The 18,012-nt window shown below is 52.6% G+C and overlaps 1 protein-coding gene across 8 annotated transcripts; it reads right to left on the bottom strand.

Moving 5' to 3' along the window:
• Positions 1-1,815: 1,815 nt before the first annotated feature.
• On the bottom strand, positions 1,816-17,836 carry PRCD (photoreceptor disc component). Of its 8 annotated transcripts, XR_012514720.1 has the most exons (6): positions 17,644-17,836; positions 16,183-16,243; positions 15,285-15,353; positions 13,101-13,180; positions 12,612-12,702; positions 1,817-3,568 (listed from the first exon to the last, which is right to left on the bottom strand). XR_012514720.1 is itself a non-coding variant. In XM_074389000.1 (5 exons), exons 1-4 carry the CDS (start codon positions 17,834-17,836, stop codon positions 12,615-12,617), a joined length of 411 nt encoding a protein of 136 aa, XP_074245101.1. In that variant the 3' UTR covers positions 6,063-7,472; positions 12,612-12,614. The 8 variants fall into 8 exon arrangements, 4 of the variants coding, with proteins under 4 accessions (XP_074245102.1, XP_074245101.1, XP_074245100.1 ...); XR_012514723.1 differs by lacking the exon at positions 17,644-17,836 and adding an exon at positions 17,100-17,183 and having other exon boundaries at positions 13,105-13,180; positions 15,285-16,243; XR_012514721.1 differs by lacking the exon at positions 17,644-17,836 and having other exon boundaries at positions 15,621-16,567.
• Between the last annotated feature and the right edge of the window lie 176 nt (positions 17,837-18,012).

Below are 18,012 nucleotides of genomic sequence, written 5' to 3'. Positions count from 1 at the left end.
GACGGGGCTCGGCCTCCGCAGCTGCCCGGGGCGAGCGTGCTTTTTATTCCGAGAAAGGAAAACAGACAAGTGTCACGAGTGGAATCACGAAAAGAACGGAGAATAATGTAACCTCCACCGCTCTTCTGAGGGTTATTTTCCAGGCAACCACCTTGGCTTCATTTTTTTGTTTCTGGGGTTTTTTTTTTTTTTTTTGGTTTGTTTTTGAGACAGGGTTTTCACCCCGTCACCCAGGCTGGAGTGCAGTGGTGCAATCATAGCTCATTGCAGCCCCGACCTCCTGGGCTCAAGTGATCCTCCCGCCTCAACCTCCCGAATGGCTGGGACGACAGGCGAGCGTCACCATGCCCGGCTGATTATTTTTATTTCGTGGAGATGAGGTAGGTCTCACACTGTGTTGCCTGGGTTGGTCTCAAACTCCTGGCCTCAAGCAATCCTCCTGTTTTGGCCTCCCAAAGTGCTGGGATTACAAAGGTGAGTTACTGCGCCCAGTCTGGCTTCATTTTTTAAGTAAAAATAAGGCAAAAACGACAACTAGGACCAGAATTTGCCCCTATTTGGAAGTTAGTTTAAATTTGCAAGACCAAGAGCTGCTTCTGCATTCCAGTCTCCCCATTCCCATCCACCCCTTACTATGGCCTTTGGTGTGGTTTATATTGTCCTGCAGGTAGTAATATGTTGCAGATACTTATCTTCAAATCACCACCTTTGCTTATGTTTACCTCCTTTCATTTGAGTGTAAGCTCTTCAAGGGCAGAAGTCTGTTTTTATTTTTATTTATTGTTTGTTTTTGAGATGGAGTCTCGCTCTGTAGCCCTGGCTGGAGTGCAGTGGTGCTGTCTCGGCTCACTGCAAACCTCCACCTCCTGGGTTCAACCAATTCTTCAGCCTCCCAAGTAGCTGGGATTACAGGCACGCACCACCATGCCCGACTATTTTTTGTAGAGATGGGGTTTCACCATGTTGGCCAGACTGGTCTCAAACCCCTGACCTTGTGATCTGCCTGCCTGGGCCTCCCAAAGTGCTGGGATTAGAGGCTTAGCCACTCCGCCCAGCCAAGTAGCCATTCTTTTATTCCATTGCTTTTCTAATAAACTTGCTTTCACTTTATGGACTCACCCAAATTCTTTCTTGCTTAAGATCCAAGAACCCTCTTTTGGGGTCTGGATCAGGACCCCTCTCTGGTAACACTATCACTGCCCCCATTTCACAGATAAGGAAATGGAAGCACTGGGAAATTCGGTAACTTGCCCAAATTCACATAACCGGTAACTGGCAGGGTCAGGGTTTGCTCCCAGCCTGTAGAATTCATGCTTTTACTACTAATGAATAAGATGATCTAGGCCGGGTGCGGTGGCTCAAGCCTGTAATCCCAGCACTTTGGGAGGCCGAGGCGGGTGGATCATGAGGTCGAGAGATCGAGACCATCCTGGTCAACATGGTGAAACCCCGTCTCTACTAAAAATACAAAAAAATTAGCTGGGCATGGTGGTGCATGCCTGTAATCCCAGCTACTTAGGAGGCTGAGGCAGGAGAATTGCCTGAGCCCAGGAGGCGGAGGTTGCGGTGAGCCGAGATCGCGCCATTGCACTCCAGCCTGGGTAACAAGAGCGAAACTCCGTCTCAAAAAAAAAAAAAAAAAAAAAAGATGATCTTATATATAAGGACTTTTGTTTTGGAAGAGGAAGGGAGAAGGAAGATTTCATGTGTTTGTAGGGGCGGTTGGGAACAAAATCAGAAACGAGGTTGAAAGGAGGAACAATGAGCACCTGCTCTGCCACGGGAGCCACTTTGTGGCAGGAAGAGTGAGGAAGGGAGGCTGCAGGGCTGATGTGTGGAAGACGGGGGCTCCGGGCTCTGGCAGGGCTATGGTGGGCCAGGATGCCACCCAGTGTATGGTGAAGGCCATTCTTCACATTCTTCACTCTGCCACGGGCCACCGAGTCACTTTCATACCTGACTGGACACCACTTCCCCAGCAGTAGGCTCGTGGCAGATGTCCTAGGATGCTAGGGCAGCCGGGCAGTGGCCAGGAGGCTGGAGAGGCCCTGTACCTGAGCACACGTTAAGTAACGGCACAGCCAACCCAGAAATAAGGGGAAACTTCAGAGATGCATCAGAATTCCTGACTGAGCCGGCAAGGGCTGAGCTGTTGAGACTGAAGTGTTGATGTTACTGTGATCTCATTTGCACTCATTGCTGGTGAGAGCTAGGACATCTGAGTGTTTCCTACCGTAGAATTATTATAGAGCCATTATACAAGGCTAGTGCAGACCTCTGTTTATTGACATGGAAAGAGTCACAGTCTAGTAACCCTTTACAAGCAGGAAGGCAGAAGTCCCCAGTGCTGTTCAGGGACACAGGCTCTGAGTGCAAAGGGAAAATCTGGTCAGCAGGCCCACTGTGTTGGGGCAGTCACTGACAGGGTTGAAGACATGGTGTCTGAAACCCACAGTAATAGAAAAGGGTCTTTGGGCTGGTCGCAGTGGCACACGCCCATAATCCCAACACTTTGGTTAGCCAAGGCAGGAGGATCGCTTGAGCCCAAGAGTTCAAGACCAGCCTGAGCAACACAGGGAGACCCCCATCTCTACAAAAAAAAATTTTTTAAGCCGGGCGCGGTGGCTCAAGCCTGTAATCCCAGCACTTTGGGAGGCCGAGGCGGGTGGATCACAAGATCAAGAGATCGAGACCAACCTGGTCAACATGGTGAAACCCCGTCTCTACTAAAAATACAAAAAAAAATTAGCTGGGCATGGTGGCACGTGCCTATAATCCCAGCTACTCAGGAGGCTGAGGCAGGAGAATTGCCTGAACCCAGGAGGCGGAGGTTGCGGTGAGCCGAGATCGCGCCATTGCACTCCAGCCTGGGTAACAAGAGCGAAACTCCGTCTCAAAAAAAAAAAAAAATTTTTTTAATAAAATAGCCAGGTGTTGTGGTACATGCCTGTAGTCCCAGCTGGACAGGAGGCTGAGGTGGGAGGATTGGGGGATTGAGGCTGTGCAGTGAGCCATGACAAACCTCTCTTTTTTTTGAGACAAAGTCTTTCTCTGTCACCCTCCCTCTGTCACCTTGAGCAAAAATAAAGCAAACAGAGTCTTTAGAATATTGAGATTACTTCTCAACCCAGAACAGAATCCTTAATTTTATTAGTAAGAACACAGAAGAAGGTAGGTAGTGTCCCAAGCAGCTGACTGCTTACATCTGGAACAGTGACCAGCAGCAATATCCAGGAAGCACATGTGTATGGCAGGCACTGTTAGTGGCCAGTCTCTTCCTCCAGCTGATGAGCCTACGCTCTCTTCAGCTGCTGGGCGAGGGTCTGCTTCAGCAGGGGCTGGGACAAACCTTGATTCATCTGTACCAGATGTGGTGAGTCTATTCCCTTTGCTGGACATTGTTTTGGGAAAGGGTCTGTGATGCAATTCTGGCCAAGTTTAGGAAGGTTTTCCTGCTTTTAAAAACAACAGCCTCTCTTCTGGCTTAGGGACACTGTGAAGAAGTGATGCTGGGCCTGCTGGAGCCGTCTTGCATCTGTGAGGCTTCCGTTAAGCAGGAGCCGAAGGACTACGATGGCAGAGTAGAGAGAAGAAAGAACGAGTCCTCAGTGTTGCGGAAACCGCCAGTCTCAACACCCCCACAATTCAGACCTCTTGCTTTGATTCAGAGACACATTTGTACAGATACAGATATATATGTACAAAAATATATATATAATACATATTTGTATATGTCCATATATATTTCTGGAGACAGAGGTTTGCTTTTGTCTCCCAGGTTGGAATGCAGTGGCATGATCTCAGCTCACGGCAACCTCCACCTCCTGGGTTCCTGTGATTCTCCTGCCTCAGCCTAGTAGCTGGGATTACAGGTGTGCACCACCACGCCCAGCTAATTTTTGTATATTTAGTAGAGAAGGGGGTTTGGTCATCTTGGCCACGGTGGTCTCGAGCTCCTGACCTCAGGTAACCCACCCACCTCAGCCTCCCAAAGTGCTGGGATCACAAGCATGAGCCACCATGCCAGGCTGCATTTTCATGTTCTTAAATGCAGGATGTGTCTTACAAGCAGTGACATCTCAGTTTGAGTGAATTATGAAATGTGAGATTTCAAAAAGAAATTAAGTCATTTTTAATTTGGGTGTTCTGTTTCAGTCAAATCATCCTAAATGATATCTTTTTAAAATAATTCTTCCCGGAAGAATGGGTCATGGCAGAAGACAGAAGATGAGCTGTGTGTGCAAGCTTCCTCTCTGAAATAACAGCAGCTGTGCATACGAAGTGTTTGCTCCGCACCAGGTACTCTCAAAACACCTTTTATTCACTGTACAGCCCTGCCCTTATCCCCCACACACACCCATTTCGCAGCTGAGGAAGCCGAGGTACAGAAACGTTAAAGGAATTCACATTAAGGCACTGAGACCTGAACTCAATCCAGCCTAAAAACCCATGGTCTCAGCCACCGTGCCCTGTTTCCTACAAAAATTACACTGTGACAGTGGAACGTTTTTGCCTAACTCCAGAGATTTTAATTCATCCCCCTAGAAAACCCGTCATGAAAATGTAGAGGATTTTTTTCCTGAGAGTTCTTGGGACCGTGAAACAGGGTCACAGGTCCTGTTCAGATATCTGGGATCATGTAGATGACCAGGCAGATGGAAGAAAAGTAAAAATATAAAAATAAAACAGAAAACTGGGATCACTGCATTAAGTTTAACTTAGCTTTACCTTTCTGGAGGCAGAGAAACATAACATAGACCCTATGCATTGAGAATAGATGAGCTTGGAGTTGCGGATTATCCGTGCTCGCCAGCAGCGTCCAGGAAGAAAAGCAATGCATGTGACATCCCTGCTTGCAAGAGTCACTGCCTCTAGACTATCACTCAAAAATTGATTTTTTAAAAATAAAAATAAATGAATTTGGAGACGATAATAATGTTCCATGGATCTCTTCTGTCATTTCCTGGACGTGTCTCTCCATGCCCAGAAACCCCTGCCTTCTCACAGCCGTTGCCTAACCTTTAGCTTGTGATGGTGTGTATTCCTTTTGCCTTGAAAGTCCCTTCCCTGCATCTTCCCTGCTCAGCAAATTCCAGCTGGTACTTAAATACCTCCTCTGCGAAGTCTTGACTGAGATGCTGCAGCAATTCCCGAGCTGTTTCCTCGTGGCACCTTTCCGCTGGCAGGTGGATTAGCACATTTTCTGCAATCCAGGATGACCCGGAGGAAAATCCCAGCTCTACTGATTCTAGCTGAGTAACCTTGGCAAAGGTCACCTCACTTCCGAGTCTCATTTTCTCATCGGAGGAGGAGGAGGAGGAGGAGAAGCCGGAGGAGGAGGAAGAGGAGGAAGAGCCAAACCTCGCTGGAGGTCTGCTTCAGAGCACTTCGCACAGTGCCTGGTGCAAGGTAAGCACTTGATCAATGGAGTTTGTGTTATTTCAACATACTTGGAACACTCATCCCACTCTTTTATGATTATGTATGTCCGGCTTTTCTGCTAGATGGTGAGCAAAACAAGCATCAGTCTTCATACGTCATCTTTATTCTGGTGCAACTTACATACAATGCAGTGTAACCATTTACAATGTATGGTTCAGTCGTCCAGGACGTGTATACACCCATGTAACCACAATCCCAGTTAAGATTTAGAACACTTTTGTCACCACAAAATCACCTTCTTAGGCAGGGCTGGTGACTCATGCCCGCAATCTCAGCACTATGGGAAGCCGATGCAGGTGGATCACCTGAGGTCAGGAGTTTGAGACCAACCTGGCCAACATGGCAAAACCCTGTCTCTACTAAAAATACAAAAAATTAGCCAGGTGTGGTTGTGGGCGCCTGTAGTTCTGGCTACTCGGGAGGCTGAGGCAGGAGAATCACTCGAACTCAGGAGGCAGAAGTTGCAGTGAGCCAAGATCGCGCCATGGCATTCCAGCCTGGGTGACAAGAGTGAAACTCTGTCTCAAAAAAAAAAAAAAAACTTCTTACCCTTGCAGTCAACCCTCATATCTAACCCTGGGCCCACTCAACCACAGATGCCTTCTGTCACTATCAGTTGGTTTTGCCTGTTCTAGAATTCCATGCAGATAGAATCACACAGTAGGTAGCCTTTTGTGTCTGGCTTCTCTCGATTTACCCATGTCTTTTGCATCCATTGTTCATTTCCGTTTCCTTGCTGAGTATTAATTCTATATATTAATATATCTCAGTTTGCTCACATGTTGAGGAATATTTGGGTTATTTCCAGTTTGGAGCTATTACTAATAAAGTTGCCGTGAACATTTTTGTAGTCTTTTTTGTGGATGTATGTTTTCATTCCTCTGGGATAACTTTATAAGAAACTGCCACGCTGGTTTGCCAGGTGCTTGTAACACTTCACCAGTCCCCAGCAGTATATGATATATGACAGGGTCACATCTTGGCCGGTACTTACTATAGTCAGCCTTCAGCTTTAATCACTCTGGTGGTCATGTAGTGGTATCTCATTTGGGCTTTGATTTGCATATTGAACATCTTTCTTTCCCATAGTGCTGGGATTACAGGCATGAGCCACTGCGCCTGGCCACATGCTGAACATCTTTCGATGTATTTGCTGTATGTATAATTTCGTTGTAGTGTGTATTAAAACCTTTCCGCACTGTTTTATTGGGCTGTCTTATTATCGAACTGTAAAAGGTCTTTAAGTATTCTGGATACAAGTCCTTTCTCAGAGTTTTGTTTGGCAAATATTTACTCCCAGTCTTTCCAAGAGCAGAGGTTTCATTTTGATGAATTCCAATGCATTGCTTTTTGTTTTCTGGTTAGTGCTTTTTGTATCCTGTTGAAAGGACCTTTCCTTCTCCATTGGATTACTTGTGCTGCATCTGTTTTTGGATTCTGTTGATCTGTGTGTACGTCCTGATGAATCGCACACCATCTTGAGCTCTGATTCTGTCTTCTCCTCCCCGTAGCAAAGCCACGATGGTCCACTTGGGTTTCCGTTCCCAAACCATAGTCAGGGACCTGGTTCCAGGCAGTCGTGGGGTCACTGTCCTGTGTGCTGCCTGTTGTCAAGTGTCTGTTTCTTATATTTTGCCCAGTTTTCTGGTTGTTAAGTGGCAGAAGGTCTTAATCCGTTTCTGGATCCACAGGGCCTGGCACACAGCACCTCCAGACACAGTTCATTATAGTCGTTTTCGATTGGGAACGTCGGTGGAGCCCCCAGAGAGCTTCTGGTCCATCCCCTTCATTTTCCGGAGGAGATCATTAGTCCTTCGCATCCTCACCCCAGCCCACTGGGGCTTGATGAATGTTTATCAAATGGGGAAACCAAGGTCCAGAGAACAAAAGGTCACAGGGACAGGCAGGGTTGGGCTGGCAGAACAAGGCCACCTAGGCTGGGGCCTTCCTCTAGGACCAACCGGCAGGGCAGAGTCTGTCTCTCCCGGCAGCTGACACAGGGTTTGTACATTGCAGGTTCCCAGAGCAAGCTTGTTAAATAAATGACCAAATGAACACATTATTTTAACACTTCTTTCAAAATGGCTTCTGCCTCTGTATATATTAAGTATATGTGTGTCTGTGTGTATGTGTATATATGTCTGTGTGTGTCTGTGTGTGCATGCGTAGGTGTGTGCATATGTGTGTATGTGTGTGTATGTCTATGTATGTGTATATGTCTATGTGCATATGTGTGTGTGAATGTGTATGTGTAAGTGTGTGCATATGGGTGTATGTGTATGTGTGTGTGCGTGTGTGTAGGTGTGTGCATATGTGTATATGTGTATGTGTGTGTATGTGTATGTGTAGGTCCAAGAGCAGAGGTTTGTGTATGTGTAGGTCCAAGAGCAGAGGTGTGCATATGTGTGTATGTGTATCTGTGATTATGTGTGTGTATCTGTGTTTGTGTGAATGTGTGTGTACATCTGTGTGAATGTGTATGTGTGAATGTGTGTGTATATATATCTGTGTTTATATGTGTGTGTGAATGTGTGTGACTGTATGTATATGTGTATGTTTGTGTATATGTGTGAACGTGTGTGTGAACTGTGTGTGAATGTGTGTGTATATCTCTGTGTGTGTGTATATCTGTGTGTGTGTTCACATAGGGACCGGGCTGGCCTCTCCTACCCAGGCTCATAGGCTGAGTCTGTTAGCAAATTTTTTTGGTTTTAATTTTCTCAGGCCCCTACAGTTGTAATCCCCACTATGGGGCACATGTGTCCCACAGAGAGGGTCTGTGCTCCTTAGGCACAAGGACTGGCTGCCAGGTGTCAGCGGATCCCCCTCAAAGCCACCTCCTTGGTCTCCACGTCCTGCACCCTCCCCCTGCAACACCAAATCAAGACAGCCTTCCTCGCCAGGCTCCCCCTTCTCCAGCTGGGCTTCTGGCTGCCGTCTTCTCTTCTCCCCAGGGCCCTGCCCCTGGCTGAAGGAGAAAACGGAGTGGCAGTGACAATAGGTGATGACCTCGCTGTCTGTCATCTCTACCAGGGGCCACCACTTCCTCCCTGAGGAAGACTGAGGAATCCTAGCAGGGTAGCTGTCCTCTCCGTGTCACCTGGCAGGCAAGAACCAGCCTCTCAGGGCCCAGCGTCTGGTCTGCCCTTGAAAGCGAGTTCCTGAAGACAGAACAGTGGCAATGACCCTGGCTGACACCAGCCCACCTGCAGAGGCAGGCTGGGCGGGACCACAGCTCCATTCCTTGTGCCTTGTAGATGGGTCACAACCAGAATTCCCTCACAGCCCCCAACTCCAGTCTCGGGCCCACTCTATCCCAAGCTTTGGCATCAGATTTCTCAGGCTTAGGTCCTGGCTTCACTGCCAGCTACGAGTGATCTTGAGCAAGTTCTGTGAACTTCACTTTCCTTATTGGATAAATGATAACAGTTCCTGCCACATAAAATACAGCAGTTGGCACAGTGCCTAGCACATAGTAAGTGCCCAATGCATGCTAGTGGTTATTAATCATACGGTTAGTATCATTATCATTATATTAACATAAGCTTCCGTGCAAACCACTTTGCTGTTCTTCTGAGATTCACAAAGAGGCATGATTTTCCTACCAAAATCTGTATTAGGGTTAAAAAAAAGAAAAAGAAAAGAAGCATGATTTTCGTCTAGCTTTAGCTCTACATCTTGGGCTTCTTCCTAACAGTGAGGCCCCCTGCAGTGGGGCTACGGGAGCCTGAGGAACAGCAGGGTTCACTCTTATGCCATTGTGCCTGTCTCAGAGTGGGCACCATGCCCTACCCATCTAGTCTTGGCTCAGCACCTCTGCTGTTTGCCCTTGCCCAGGACTGTCTGCGCGCACACACACACACACACACACGCACACGCACACACACAGCTGCACACTTGGGGTGGGTGGGTACTCCCCAAGGTGACGTCTACACCCCAGGGTGACGGTGGACAGCAGCAGCCGCTGTGGCTACTTCCCTCGCTCCCACCTCATCCCGCCGCCTCATTAGTTCCCTGGTCATGCTCCAGTCTCCAGGAGAGACTGGCAGCCGCCCTGAGCCTCAGTCACAGGAGCGGCACCTCCCTGCTCCTGGCTGCTGCCCTCAGCCGCCCTGCAGCTCCCAGCAGCCTTTCCCCGTCACTCAGGCTCCCCCGGCAGAGAGATCAGCATTGACACAGAGGAAGGCACCACATCAGGGCTGCGCCTCCCGTCTTGTCAAGCAGCTGAAGTTCATTCCAGAAGCAGAGCCAGTTGCGGTGGCAGTGTCCATGCCAAGACCACCACTGGGGGTTGGGGCAGGGTTTTGGACACAGGCAGTGACAGTCTTTGGCATACTGGGTGCTTCCCCACCCCAGCAATGGCGCCCTCTGCCATCCTCTAATCTGTTGCAGAACTGCTGGCTGCCCAGCTCTGTTTGTGGAGAAGGGGCAGGACCACAGAGTGAGAGGTGAGGAACTCTAGCTGTCCTGAATCTACCACTGTTCAGTAATTTACGGTTCGAACCTAATTGTGCCAGCTCACATATATGGGGCACTTACCCAACGTGTTAAGCTGTTACATGCATTATCTAATCTACTCTTACAACAACTCTAAGAGATAGATAGCACCATGATCGCCATCCTACAGCTAAGGAAACTGAGGCACAAAGGTGTTCAGAAACCTACCCAGGCCACAGAGTTAGGACGCGCTGGTGGAACAAGGTTCAAACCCAGGAGCTCTGACTCTGGATGCCTTCCTCTTGGACTCTGTTATTTCACAGTAGCCAGCACCCTGGACCAGAAGGGACCCCACCCTTTGCCTCAGCTCCGCCTCTCTAGTTGCCCTTTATTTACCCTCTCCTAAGCCCCTGAGAACTCCTGCTCCCATTCCCAAGCAGTGGCTCCTTGCAAGGAAACGGGAGGAGAAAGCACTCAGCCTCCGTGGGTACAGTGTCCTCGTCAGGACTTAAGCCATTGCCCGACTTAAAGGTCCACCCTAGACCTGAGCTTCACACCAACCCCTGTGATGGGAGCCAGTGGGCCGAGGAAGGGGCGCCTGGGTCCCGGGAGCCTTCTGTGGGGAGCTCTAGGCTGAGAGAGGCAACTTTCTGCAGCAGGAGCTGCAAATGTGCAGATTGCGCAGAGAACCCAGGGTGGGAGAGGCCCTGGGAATAAGAGGCGAGCGTGGGCTGGGTGTGCGGGGAAGGTGTAAACACAATCTGCTCCCACCAAAGCCAGCCTGCTCCCTGGGGGAGAGAGCCCCCACCAGCCCACATGGCACCCCAGCTGCCCAGGCAACCTCCAAGCCCAGGCAGCCACAGCCCCACCGCCAGCCAGCAGCCCCTTCCTCTCTCTTTCCTGCCCTTCATCTAGACCAGGTCCCTGGAGCAGCGGGCATCTCCTCGCAGGGGCGCTGCCTTGGGGAAGTGCATCTGGGCCGTAAGCCAGCCCCATGACCTTGGCCTGACAGTTCCTCAGACCAGTGGAAGAAGATAGGCAACTTGGAAATGGCAGCAAGGATGAGGTGACAGGAACATGGCAAATAGATGAGAGAATAAATGCAGATAGGATCAGGGAACACAGACTGGGTCCCCGGAACAGTGCCCTCTGGCCCTCAGCCTGACAGGCCTGTCACCAGGAAGGCCGATGCCTCTCGGGAGAGAGACAGGCTGACAGGAGCTGAGACAGGTGGTCACAGGCTCATGGCCTGGGTCAGGTTGGCGCTCTGGCTTTGCCCCTGGGGGCCCATTCCCTAGTGTGACTTTCCCCCTGCCTCCTGCCTGCCCTACTTTGAGAGGCTCCCACAGAACTGCCTTCGCACACACCCCAGCCAGGCTCCCCGAGGGAGCAGCAGCCCCTCCCCAGCGGGGTGCGCCTCCTCCCCCACCCTGAGTGCCTCCCCAGTGGTTCCCTCTCCTCTGCGGCATCCCTCACCCTTTCCCTTCCTTCCTTTCAGAGGCGGAGCAGCGGCTTGAGGTGCTGCTGTCTAGAGAACTCCTCCGTCTCCTACTGCCTGAAAGTCAAGGTCAGGGGCCAGCCAGGCGGAGACATCGCCGCTGGGCTGGCAAAGGGAGCTGGCTGGGGAGGAGACACTCATGTGCACGGAGGCATGGGGGGCTTTTGAAGACTAATAGCTGTGAGATGTCGGGAGCAGCTGCCTGCAGGGTCTGCGCCTGGATCTGGGAGTAGAAGCGGAAATCTGCTTTTATCTCTGCTCAGGATCGCAGGATTGCAAAGCGAGAAATGGCAGAGCGGCTGGGGGCAAAGGAGGCAGCCGCGGGGACTGAGCATCAGCAAATTGACAAAAACAAGTGTCAGGCTTTTTCCTTCCCACACGCTACTGCCCATTTGGAACACACGCGCCCGAGCACACACGCAGAAAACACATTGGGAGGACAAGCTGTCAGTTGCTCCCATCCAGCTGCAGGCAGACATGTCACAGATCCAACTGGCGCTTCTTATTGATAATTTCAGCAGAGCAGCCAGTGACAGGAGGAGCTCTGGGGAATGGGGAAAGGCAAGTGCCACAGAAGCGAGTGCCACCGTGGCCAACTGACACCAGCACCTCGGACCACAAGCGGAGGCTTCACAGAATAGCTCCTGGGCTGACAGGCAGTGGCTGGACCGGCAATCCGCCCCCCACCCCTGCAAACTGTGCTGGGTTCCAGGGGGAGGCTGCCTGCCAAGGTGGGTAGGAGCGTGGGCTCTGCAGCTCCAGTGTGAGCCTGGGAGCCTCCATGTACTAGCTAGGTGATGCTGGGCAAATGATTTAACCTCTCTCTGTGTTTCCTCATTTAGAAATTGTGGATAATAACATTACCAGGCTCTGTGGATGTCTGAGGATTAAATTACAGAATGAATGGAAGCCCTTGCTTAGTAAACGTGAGCCATCAGCCATCCCTTGCTTCTGGGGTCTCCTCACTCCTTACTTATTCCTGCCTCTTGCCTGGGCTGCTGGCTTCCCTGGAATTAGCCTGGAGGACCCAGCAAGTCCCTCACCCTGGGTTTTCTCAGACTCAGCAGTTCCTCAAAGGAGCCTCAGGAACACAGAGGGAAGGGGGCCCATCTGAGAGCAGCGAGCACCTCTGCTGTTTCTGCCAGGCCCAGCCAGGTCCTGCTCAGGAGCCCGCAGCCAGGGCCCGGGGAAAGGGGAGACTGGCAGGTCCTGGGCTGAAAGTGGGGGTACCTACCCTTTAGTGCTGCTTTTCCCCATTGTCCCTCTTGCTGCTGCCCCGGCTCCCACAGCATCCTCCTGGACTAGGGGACGAACCAGGACTTGAGCTGAAACAGGAAATCGGAACAGATCAGCACTTCTCCCACACCTGGGGATGGGACTTGCATTTCAGAGTGGACGCTGCAGAGCACCGCCTCTCCCTTGAATGTCCTCCGACACTGCCCTTGTGCCCCAGCATGACCACCACACCATCCCCAAGCCTAGAAAATGTGGTCAAACCACACGTGGTTCTCTGCAAACTAACCCTTGCCCCATGGCCTGGAACACAACAGGCTCAAGGTAGCAGCCAAAGGCACGAGTCCATTCGCCTACTTTGAACCTCCATCAGTGACCGCAAGGGCTGAACATTGCCTGCTATACTCCTACAGGGCCAGGCCTTGTCTATTTCTTCCTCCCTGTCCCCAGCCCTGCCCTCTGTCCTCCCCAGCTCCCAGCCCTGCCCTACCTGCCTGGGCCAGCTGATCCCAGTCTCTGGGCCTGAGCCCACCTGCAGAGGTGAGGCTTTACTTCCGAGGTTTTTTCTCCCTAAACAGAGGAAAGCACTGGGGTCAGGACTGGAGGACATGACCTTCCCATGTTTCTCACTCTCCTCTTCCTCCTACTCCCATCCCTATCAATTCACCCCAATATTGAAGGGCAGGAGCACCTAAGAAATCAGTTGGCATTTAGGATAGTGTGACTGGAGAGCAGAAATGTCACCCCCAGCGCCAGCCCTCCATAGCAGCCACCATCGGCAGGTGGTTCCTCAATGTCAGACCGATTTTTCCAGTTAACTGGGTCCCAAGGAGTTAATAGGCAACTGCTTCCTTCTGGCTAAGTCACGCCAGGCCTGGCCTGGCCAGATGGTCCTCAGATTTGGCCTTTTCTCTCCTGCCGGGAGGTCCAGGCCCATTTCATGTAGCAGAGGCACTGCCTGGAAGTCAGGGCCCTGAACATCTTGCATTTGCCACAAATGAGATCGATGATCGGGAGCAAGTCACCCAAATCTCCCTGTGCCTCAGTTTCCTCAACCACTAACCAAAAATTAAAAACACATGTCCTGCCAGTCCTCTGGGTATTGGGACTTCTGAGTGAGTTAATGTATAAGAAACCTCTGGAGAAAACTAAAGCACAGATCCCGGGTAGAACAAGACAGCTGCTAGCATTTATGGTGCAATCATTCTGCACCCTCACCAGGGCCTCACAACCACTGTTATCAACCCTAGTTTACATAAAAATAAACTGATTGCGTAAATGGCCCCATAGTCTTTCCATTAGTAAGAGGGAAGCCAGGATTTAAATTCTCCCTGCTCTACTCCAGACCAGGGCTCAATAGTGAGGACCACTCAGCATTTGAGGGCCTCCTGTGGGGGGAGGCCCAAGGGTGGTCATTCTATCCGATTTAACTAGTGATAGTAATCAGGCACTGTTATTATGATCCCAGCTGGCCTATCCAGTGTCACAGAAATGCCTCTGTTTCCTGTACAGGCCTACGGCTTCCCATCGGGCCTTCTGATCATCAGAATCTCAGGACTCAGAATCCCAGGACTCAGACGACAGGAGACAGGAAGACTGAGGCACTCAGGAGGCTGAGACAGGAGAATTGCCTGAGCCGAGGAGGCGGAGGTTGCGGTGAGCCGAGATCGCGCCATTGCACTCCAGCCTGGGTAACAAGAGCGAAACTCCGTCTCAAAAAAAAAAAAAAAAGACTGAGGTTCTCTCCGTTGCCAGTTTCCACATATCAAAGGGACTCATTGCTGGCAAGTCCCCACTCAGAGACATGGACGGTCACAGGACCTGCCACCTGCGTCCACCCCGTGTGGAGACACCCTCCTGCCAGCAGGCCCTGACCCGAGGATATAATAGGATCTTTTTTACTTTTTGTTTCACTGGGAGCCAAAAAGTCCCTCTTCAGACGGGTCTCCCATGCTAGGTGAGTCCATAGGCACAAAAGGAACCCCTCATGCACCGGAACTTAATAAAGATTTGCTGATGTTTTCCTGTATTTCGTTGGGATAGGCGCCCCTGGCATCGAACGACAGTGGTCACTCAGGGAAGAAAAAGTCCGGAAGTTCCCCCAACTTCACCCCCTAAAGACCACATGGCTTCAGCCTAGGGAAGAGTTAACTTTCTGGCCACTGGAGACAGCGTCCTGCCCGCAGGGGCTGCCCAGCCAATGGCACTCAAGGCTGATGATGTCATGCTCCTCCCGCGCCTTCTATTGGGAACTGGACAGCGAATCCAGCAGGAGGCTCGGGCAGCGGAGCCGAGGCGGGGCGGGGGCAGAGGAGGAGGAGGGGGAAGGGCAAGGAAAGGCGAGCAAAGCTGCACAGAGCTGCTCCCGCCTCATCCCTCCCTCCCCTCCCCTGCGCCTCCCGACAGAAGGTGCCCCGGGGGACCGCCCCGTCCTGGAGATGAGAGGCACAGCAGCTTTGGGCCAGGGGAGCGGCTGGGGGCTCCCATTCCCGACTGCAGAAAACAGACATCCGGCCTGCCCACCGGGCGGACGGGTAGCAGGGTGCCTAGGGCAAGCGCCGGGATACGGTGCAGCACAGGCGCGCACACAGGCACACACGTGCACCCCCAACCAGGCACAGCCACAGCATCCTTGGCAGCACCCTCCCTCTCCCAGCCCAGATTCCAGCCTTACCTGCCTGAGGCCTGAGGGTCTGCGTCCACGCTGCTGGCCCTAACTGCCCCATCCACGTCGCTGGGCTCTCTGTGGGAGGCAAGAGGAGGCAGGAAGAGCTATGGCCGTGCCCAGCCCTTCCCTGCCCCGCCACGGGTCCCAGCCGCACTGGGCTATGGCACTGGAGGCTGCAACTAGAACTCTTGACGCTCTAAGTGTCTCCTGCTCTGAGACTCAGCTCTCAAGGTTTCCTTGAAAATGCCCTCCCAGCTCCCCTGAAGGTCCAGGCTTGGTGGCAGCCCGGCCCCATGGGTCCTCCCCCACCAACCCCCAGCCATAGCCCAGTCAGTTTCTCACGGTTGGACTCGGTTGGCAAATCGGCGGCGCCAGAGCATGGCCAGGGTGCTGAGCAGGAAAAGTGTGGTGCACATGGCGCAGCTGCCCCATCCCCTCCCAGACCAAGTCCACAGAAGGCCACAGGCGAGGAGCCAAAATGGCCCTGGCCGGCTCTCAGGAGCCACTGCCGTCTGTCCTGCGGTTCCTGCTGGGGATGGATTAGGAGGCTCAAGCTGATTAGTGGGTCAGTGGCCCTGACCTTGGGAGAACTGATTAAGCTCCCTGGGCCCCGGTTCTCCCCTCCAGCGGTAGGGTCAAGGTGTGCACTATGGCATTGGGCACATATTCGGAGTGTCCATCTCTGAGACCGGGCCTTGCTTACAAGGCACTGCCAGTCTAGATGAATGTGCTGTCAAGTACAATGACCGCAGGAGAGTGACCCAGGAGAGATTCAAGGCGCCTCCAGGGCACTTTCAGAGTTGCAGGCATCAGGGCAAGGTTCAAAGAGGAGCGAGGGCATCTGAATTTGCAGTACACAAGGAGGATGAGCCCTCAGACTGAAGACGCTGCTGAGGCTACTGACATGAAATCATGGAGCATCTGCCGGTAACTGCAAGGTGAGTAGAGGTGAAGCAATGATGTCACTGTAGAAAGATCAGGAGACGAATATTTGATAATGAAGCCAGAGAGACAGGGGAGACTCGACAGTGAAGGGCTGGCACAGTTTACCCTCTGGACAATCCTCTCCAAACTTTTCTGATTACACACCCTCTTCAGTAAAAGGCAGAATTCAAGTGCGCGCTCACAAAATAGATAGGTGCACCCACTTACAAATTATATGCTAGATCACGAGACAGATACATTCCTACACCATAAGGCTGCATTGAATTTGCAAAGGATGAGATGAAAAGAAATAGCGGATTTCTCCTACTTTCTTTCCACATCCCAAGGGGACCTGTTGGGCAGCCACTTGGTCGCAGCAATTTTGAGAAACTGTTCGTTGTGTGTGGAGCGTGGAACCGGCCATGACCACGCTGAGACGTGGATCTGGGAGTAATGTGAGAACCTGAAGCCACCCACTCCTCTCCACCCCTCCAAAACCTCCAAGAGGCATTAGATTTTCCTTCACTCAATAAGGGGGAGGCAGTGTCAGAGGCACTGCCCCAGGGTCCCCCAGGCACCGGAACCCTGAGCTCCCAGGAAGGGCCCAGCCTGCAGCTGAGGCTTGCCTGGGCGAGTTCTCCCTGCCTCCTCAGGACCTTACAGTCGAATTTTAAAGAATAAATACATGAACTACAGCAGAAGCCCAGAGCCAACCCTTGGCAATGCTTGGGCAATGGGACACCAAGTCTTGAGCAAGGACAAGGGTTACGGGGAGCCTGAGTGACATCTCTTCCTGACACTGCCAGGCCCTGTCTGACCTCAGGCTGTCCCCAGGACCCAGCAGCCGCTGAAGGGCGGGCACCATGGAACTCTCCCCCTAACTCTGGCCCAACTCACACCGCTCCGGACAGGGTCCACCAGGAGGAAGGATCTGTCTCCTCCAGCCCAGAATCAAGCCCTTGGTGGCAGCTGAGCTGTCCCCAGAGGCCTGCGCCTTCCTCAGGACTTCTTGACCGACAGGTCCTCTCTGCCCTAACCGGTGCCTCTCCGGACTTTTCTCCACCACCAGCTGAGCCAGAATTCAGGGCAGCGCCTAGTTCTTGCCTGTCCTTGTCATTGGTAAGACACGAGGGACTTCTCGACGGCCCCGCCGCCACGCGCGTGCACCAAGGGCAACCGGGGTGCTGGGCGGAAGGAAAGGGGGTGCAGGCCTCAGGCGCCCGCGATCGGAGGTGCGCTTAAGTTCCGACAGCCGGGGCGGTGAGCGGGCAGGCGGACGAGTCTAATCCCCCCACCCCAAGAGCCTGGCCGTCTGGAGCTGTGGGAGTGGCGCCACGGTCCCCAGCGCCTGGCTCCGGGTAGAAGCCGGGGCTCCGGGAGCCCAGCGCGGTCCAGATGCCCCCCCCCACCCCGCCACGGAAGGGCTAGCGGGCAGCCTCACCGCGAAACCTCCGGAGTGTTGGACTTTGAGTCAGTTTCCCACCGCGGGAAGGGTCTGCACGCGCACACCCGCGATGCCGCACGCTTTGGGAACCGGGACCCAGCGCTCCCGGCCCGCGCCCTCCCCGGCGCACTCCTGGGCGGCCCGCGCCACCCAGCGCCGCGTGACCGCCAATTCCTCCCGGGACCCCCATCGCCCCGGCCACACCTACCCCAGCCCCGCCCCGCGGTGCAACTCCGCGGTGGCCTGCGGGTGGGCGGGCAGCAGTCGCGTCGCCCCCACCCCGCGCAGCCTTCACCTTGCCGGCATTGGCTCACCCACACGGGGCCCGGGGTTTGGAGCGGATTTGTTTTTTTAAACATTTTCCAG

Source organism: Saimiri boliviensis, chromosome 17 (genome assembly GCF_048565385.1).
Source record: "Saimiri boliviensis isolate mSaiBol1 chromosome 17, mSaiBol1.pri, whole genome shotgun sequence".
NCBI classification, from domain to species: Eukaryota; Metazoa; Chordata; class Mammalia; order Primates; family Cebidae; genus Saimiri; species Saimiri boliviensis.
This window is presented reverse-complemented; position numbering and strand designations above follow the sequence as displayed.

Coding starts and splice junctions, on each gene's coding strand:
- PRCD (XM_074388999.1), bottom strand. CDS start 17,836: ATGGGGGTCCCGGGAGGAATTGGCGGTCACGCGGCGCTGGGTGGCGCG. Junction 15,354..17,643: donor AACACTCCGGAGGTTTCGCG/GTGAGGCTGCCC, acceptor TGCCTCCCACAG/AGAGCCCAGCGACGTGGATG. Junction 12,703..13,104: donor ACTGGGATCAGCTGGCCCAG/GCAGGTAGGGCA, acceptor TTCCTGTTTCAG/CTCAAGTCCTGGTTCGTCCC.